The sequence below is a fragment of the Narcine bancroftii genome, chromosome 1, assembly GCF_036971445.1.
Source record: "Narcine bancroftii isolate sNarBan1 chromosome 1, sNarBan1.hap1, whole genome shotgun sequence".
Classification (NCBI taxonomy): Eukaryota; Metazoa; Chordata; class Chondrichthyes; order Torpediniformes; family Narcinidae; genus Narcine; species Narcine bancroftii.
Genome location: NC_091469.1, coordinates 153,718,264 through 153,724,856, shown reverse-complemented (window position 1 = coordinate 153,724,856; position 6,593 = coordinate 153,718,264). Strand labels below are relative to the sequence as shown.

The window sequence follows — 6,593 nt, the reverse complement described above, 5'->3', positions numbered from 1 at the left end:
TTGCCATGATAAACTAATCATTTTCCAAAAGTATTCAATCAATATTGTGATATTTTTTAAAAAAAATGAAATTATTGCTTTGTGCATGTTACAAGGAACAGTACAGCAACAGGGCTTTCAGCATATGTGTGCACCGAATGTGATGCCCAAGTTAAATTAAAACTGACATGCATCCCTCTATACAATATTCATGTGCCTCAAACACCATCAAATATGCTTCCACCATGACTCCTAACAGGCCATTCAAACATCTTCCACTCTTTAAAAACTCTCCCTACCCAAAAGGGCCTGAGCCCTTCTTCAAGGTATGGCTCACAACCAAAACATCAGTTAGAAATCTTTTCTTCCAAAAGATGCTGAGAGACCTGCTGAGCATCTACAAACATTCGCATCTCATTGAACTCTCCTCTCTTTTCCTTCACCTTAAATGCATGTCCTCTGGTGAAGACAAAGATTCTCACTGTCAACCTGATCAATGTCTTTCACAATTTTCTCAACTTCCATCTGGTCACCCTTCACCCACCAACATGCCAAAGTAAAACAACCCAGGTTTGTCCACCTTCTCCTTCTAACTCATATCCTCTAATCCAGGCCACATCCTGGTGAATCTTCATTGTACCACTGTTTCCTATAGAAGGCCAATCAGAATGGCACACACGATTCCAAGTGAGGATGAACCAATGTTTTGTATTACTGCAACACTCTCATAATTTTAGGCTTGACTTAATTGGTGGGGCATTGAGTATATCAGATGCCTTCTTTACTGCCCATTTGCATGGTTAATTTCAAAAAATTATGGATCTAAACCCCCCCCCCGATTCCTGTCTATGCATGTTGGGCAAACATTTCCAAAAGAATTATGCATCTATTTATATCTTCTGACAGATGACCAATCCCCAGCAAGTTCAAAAATTCTTTAAAAAGCTTTTGAGATTAGGACCTCAATCAAGGAAACAATTTTTAAAAAGTTATACGCACACCTATTCATTTCAATATCAATACTGAACATTTCAAAAAAAAGCCCTCTTGTTTGTCTACCAAAATAGTTAACTTCATGTTTCTCCACTTTAATATTGCATATACGATTTCTGTCTGCTCATTCAATTGGTATCTCCTTCAGTCTTCAATTCCACCAAAAGCAAACCTGCTTTTTAAATCATCTGTGAACTTCTGCGTCGTGATTCAGATGCGATCCAAAACCTAGCATCGTGATTAGTGCAACACTGTTAAAGCGCCAACAGCTGAGACCGGGGTTCGAATCCCCCGTTGTCTGCAAGGAGTTTGTACATTCTCCCCGGGTGCTCTGGTTTCCTCCCACCCTTCAAAACGAGCTGGGGGTGAAGGTCAGCACGGGCTACTGGTCAAAAGAGCCTGTTATATATTAATGTAGGTCGACATACATACATGCATAAAGGGAAGGGATCAAGGTCTGAGCCCAATAGAATCCTACTGACAAAAGTCTTTCAGATCATACAATTTGTTGACATAACTTTTTGCTTCCTTACTGGGTAACGGAATCCAGAATGATCAAATACAAAACTGACAAATTGAATTTCAAGTTCCAAGAGGCTTCAAACTATATTCAATTAATTAAAACATTTCTGCCTTTTCTTTCTCACACATGTTTTATCATTATATTTTGCTTGGGGGAGAGGAGGGGGGATGGCAGCAATCGGGGGGATGGCAGCAATCAGGGGGGGGATGGCAGCAATCGGGGGGGGATGGCAGCAATCGGGGGGGGATGGCAGCAATCGGGGGGGGATGGCAGCAATCGGGGGGGGATGGCAGCAATGGGGGGGGATGGCAGCAATGGGGGGGGATGGCAGCAATGGGGGGGGATGGCAGCAATGGGGGGGGATGGCAGCAATGGGGGGGGATGGCAGCAATGGGGGGGGATGGCAGCAATGGGGGGGGATGGCAGCAATGGGGGGGATGGCAGCAATCGGGGGGGATGGCAGCAATCGGGGGGGATGGCAGCAATCGGGGGGATGGCAGCATCGGGGGGGATGGCAGCAATCGGGGGGGATGGCAGCAATCGGGGGGATGGCAGCAATCGGGGGGGATGGCAGCAATCGGGGGGGATGGCAGCAATCGGGGGGGATGGCAGCAATCGGGGGGGATGGCAGCAATCGGGGGGGATGGCAGCAATCGGGGGATGGCAGCATCGGGGGGATGGCAGCAATCGGGGGATGGCAGCAATCGGGGGATGGCAGCAATCGGGGGATGGCAGCAATCGGGGGATGGCAGCAATCGGGGGGATGGCAGCAATCGGGGGGATGGCAGCAATCGGGGGGATGGCAGCAATCGGGGGGATGGCAGCAATCGGGGGGATGGCAGCAATCGGGGGGATGGCAGCAATCGGGGGATGCAGCAATCGGGGGATGGCAGCAATCGGGGGGATGGCAGCAATCGGGGGGATGGCAGCAATCGGGGGGATGGCAGCAATCGGGGGGATGGCAGCAATCGGGGGGATGGCAGCAATCGGGGGGATGGCAGCAATCGGGGGGGATGGCAGCAATCGGGGGGATGGCAGCAATCGGGGGATGGCAGCAATCGGGGGATGGCAGCAATCGGGGGGATGGCAGCAATCGGGGGATGGCAGCAATCGGGGGGATGGCAGCAATCGGGGGGATGGCAGCAATCGGGGGGATGGCAGCAATCGGGGGGATGGCAGCAATCGGGGGGATGGCAGCAATCGGGGGGATGGCAGCAATCGGGGGGGATGGCAGCAATCGGGGGGATGGCAGCAATCGGGGGGATGGCAGCAATCGGGGGAGGCAGCAATCGATGGCAGCAATCGGGGGGATGGCAGCAATCGGGGGGATGGCAGCAATCGGGGGGATGGCAGCAATCGGGGGATGGCAGCAATCGGGGGGATGGCAGCAATCGGGGGGATGGCAGCAATCGGGGGGATGGCAGCAATCGGGGGATGGCAGCAATCGGGGGGATGGCAGCAATCGGGGGGATGGCAGCAATCGGGGGGATGGCAGCAATCGGGGGGATGGCAGCAATCGGGGGGATGGCAGCAATCGGGGGGGATGCAGCAATCGGGGGGGATGGCAGCAATCGGGGGGATGGCAGCAATCGGGGGGATGGCAGCAATCGGGGGGATGGCAGCAATCGGGGGGATGGCAGCAATCGGGGGGGATGGCAGCAATCGGGGGATGGCAGCAATCGGGGGGATGGCAGCATCGGGGGGATGGCAGCAATCGGGGGGATGGCAGCAATCGGGGGATGGCAGCAATCGGGGGATGGCAGCAATCGGGGGGATGGCAGCAATCGGGGGGATGGCAGCAATCGGGGGGATGGCAGCAATCGGGGGGATGGCAGCAATCGGGGGGATGGCAGCAATCGGGGGGATGGCAGCAATCGGGGGGGATGGCAGCAATCGGGGGGATGGCAGCAATCGGGGGGATGGCAGCAATCGGGGGATGGCAGCAATCGGGGGGATGGCAGCAATCGGGGGGATGGCAGCAATCGGGGGGATGGCAGCAATCGGGGGGATGGCAGCAATCGGGGGGATGGCAGCAATCGGGGGGATGGCAGCAATCGGGGGATGGCAGCAATCGGGGGGATGGCAGCAATCGGGGGGATGGCAGCAATCGGGGGGATGGCAGCAATCGGGGGGATGGCAGCAATCGGGGGATGGCAGCAATCGGGGGATGGCAGCAATCGGGGGGATGGCAGCAATCGGGGGGATGGCAGCAATCGGGGGGATGGCAGCAATCGGGGGATGGCAGCAATCGGGGGGATGGCAGCAATCGGGGGGATGGCAGCAATCGGGGGGATGGCAGCAATCGGGGGGATGGCAGCAATCGGGGGATGGCAGCAATCGGGGGGATGGCAGCAATCGGGGGGATGGCAGCAATCGGGGGGATGGCAGCAATCGGGGGGATGGCAGCAATCGGGGGGATGGCAGCAATCGGGGGGATGGCAGCAATCGGGGGGATGGCAGCAATCGGGGGGATGGCAGCAATCGGGGGATGGCAGCAATCGGGGGATGGCAGCAATCGGGGGGATGGCAGCAATCGGGGGGATGGCAGCAATCGGGGGGATGGCAGCAATCGGGGGATGGCAGCAATCGGGGGGATGGCAGCAATCGGGGGGATGGCAGCAATCGGGGGGATGGCAGCAATCGGGGGGATGGCAGCAATCGGGGGGATGGCAGCAATCGGGGGGATGGCAGCAATCGGGGGGATGGCAGCAATCGGGGGGATGGCAGCAATCGGGGGGATGGCAGCAATCGGGGGATGGCAGCAATCGGGGGGATGGCAGCAATCGGGGGGATGGCAGCAATCGGGGGGATGGCAGCAATCGGGGGGATGGCAGCAATCGGGGGGGATGCAGCAATCGGGGGGATGGCAGCAATCGGGGGGATGGCAGCAATCGGGGGGATGGCAGCAATCGGGGGGATGGCAGCAATCGGGGGGATGGCAGCAATCGGGGGGATGGCAGCAATCGGGGGGATGGCAGCAATCGGGGGGATGGCAGCAATCGGGGGGATGCAGCAATCGGGGGGATGGCAGCAATCGGGGGGATGGCAGCAATCGGGGGGATGGCAGCAATCGGGGGGATGGCAGCAATCGGGGGGATGGCAGCAATCGGGGGGATGGCAGCAATCGGGGGATGGCAGCAATCGGGGGGATGGCAGCAATCGGGGGGATGGCAGCAATCGGGGGGATGCAGCAATCGGGGGATGGCAGCAATCGGGGGGATGGCAGCAATCGGGGGGATGGCAGCAATCGGGGGATGGCAGCAATCGGGGGGATGGCAGCAATCGGGGGGATGGCAGCAATCGGGGGGATGGCAGCAATCGGGGGGATGGCAGCAATCGGGGGGATGCAGCAATCGGGGGGATGGCAGCAATCGGGGGGATGGCAGCAATCGGGGGGATGGCAGCAATCGGGGGGATGGCAGCAATCGGGGGGATGGCAGCAATCGGGGGGATGGCAGCAATCGGGGGGATGGCAGCAATCGGGGGGATGGCAGCAATCGGGGGATGGCAGCAATCGGGGGATGGCAGCAATCGGGGGGATGGCAGCAATCGGGGGGATGGCAGCAATCGGGGGGATGGCAGCAATCGGGGGGATGGCAGCAATCGGGGGGATGGCAGCAATCGGGGGGATGGCAGCAATCGGGGGGATGCGGCAATCGGGGGGATGGCGGCAATCGGGGGGATGGCGGCAATCGGGGGGATGGCGGCAATCGGGGGGATGGCGGCAATCGGGGGGATGGCGCAATCGGGGGGATGGCGGCAATCGGGGGGATGGCGGCAATCGGGGGGATGGCGGCAATCGGGGGGATGGCGGCAATCGGGGGGATGGCAGCAATCGGGGGGATGGCAGCAATCGGGGGATGCAGCAATCGGGGGATGGCAGCAATCGGGGGATGGCAGCAATCGGGGGGATGGCAGCAATCGGGGGATGGCAGCAATCGGGGGATGGCAGCAATCGGGGGGATGACAGCAATCGGGGGGATGACAGCAATCGGGGGATGGCAGCAATCAAGGGGATGCAGCAATCAAGGGGATGGCAGCAATCAAGGGGATGGCAGCAATCAAGGGATGGCAGCAATCAAGGGGATGGCAGCAATCAAGGGGATGGCAGCAATCAAGGGATGGCAGCAATCAAGGGGATGGCAGCAATCAAGGGGATGGCAGCAATCAGGGGGATGGCAGCAATCAAGGGGATGGCAGCAATCAAGGGGATGGCAGCAATCAAGGGGATGGCAGCATCAAGGGGATGGCAGCAATCAAGGGGGATGGCAGCAATCAGGGGATGGCAGCAATCAAGGGGATAGCAGCAATCAAGGGGATAGCAGCAATCAAGGGGATAGCAGCAATCAAGGGATAGCAGCAATCAAGGGGATAGCAGCAATCAAGGGGATAGCAGCAATCAAGGGGATAGCAGCAATCAAGGGGATAGCAGCAATCAAGGGGATAGCAGCAATCAAGGGGATAGCAGCAATCAAGGGATAGCAGCAATCAAGGGGATAGCAGCAATCAAGGGTTAGCAGCAATCAAGGGATAGCAGCAATCAAGGGGATAGCAGCAATCAAGGGGATAGCAGCAATCAAGGGGATAGCAGCAATCAAGGGGATAGCAGCAATCAAGGGGATAGCAGCAATCAAGGGGATAGCAGCAATCAAGGGGATAGCAGCAATCAAGGGATAGCAGCAATCAAGGGGATAGCAGCAATCAGGGGAGGAAGGTGTCTAGCTGAATAGAGGGAGAAGGGAGGGAAAGGGAAGGGGCGAAAAAGAAGAGAGCAGGTTAGCAGAAACTAGAAAATTCTATCTGGCTGAGAGGGCCCAGATAGAAAAATCAGGTGTTCCTCCAATTTGCGGAGGATCTTGGTGGGATAGTACATAAGGCATGGACTGATATGTGAGTATGGTAATGTGATATAGATCTGAAATGGCTGGCTACTGGGAAGAGTCTGATGTGGACGGAGCAAAGGTGCACAGCGAAGTGATCTCCAATCTGTGCCAAATCTCTCCGATGTAGAGAAGGTCACAAAAAAAGAACAGGATGCAGTAAATCAGTTCTTTTCCGGTGTATGCTCACCTGCTCTCCTCTTCCCCCTCCCTCCTTC

General features: G+C 57.1%; 1 protein-coding gene across 1 annotated transcript; it reads left to right on the top strand.

The window, feature by feature from the left end:
• The first annotated feature begins 2,294 nt into the window (after positions 1–2,294).
• Positions 2,295–5,462, top strand: LOC138751891 (circumsporozoite protein-like). Its single transcript, XM_069914826.1, has 4 exons — positions 2,295–2,441; positions 2,711–2,844; positions 4,617–4,755; positions 5,328–5,462. Exons 1-4 carry the CDS (start codon positions 2,295–2,297, stop codon positions 5,460–5,462), a joined length of 555 nt encoding a protein of 184 aa, XP_069770927.1.
• Positions 5,463–6,593: the final 1,131 nt, after the last annotated feature.

Excerpts from the sequence above, each read along its gene's own strand:
- LOC138751891 (XM_069914826.1), top strand. The coding sequence starts at position 2,295 with ATGGCAGCAATCGGGGGGATGGCAGCAATCGGGGGGATGGCAGCAATC. Across the intron at positions 2,442-2,710 it reads CAGCAATCGGGGGGATGGCA|CAATCGGGGGGGATGGCAGC; the intron begins GCAATCGGGGGG and ends GGGGGATGGCAG. Across the intron at positions 2,845-4,616 it reads TGGCAGCAATCGGGGGGATG|CAATCGGGGGATGGCAGCAA; the intron begins GCAGCAATCGGG and ends GGGGGATGGCAG.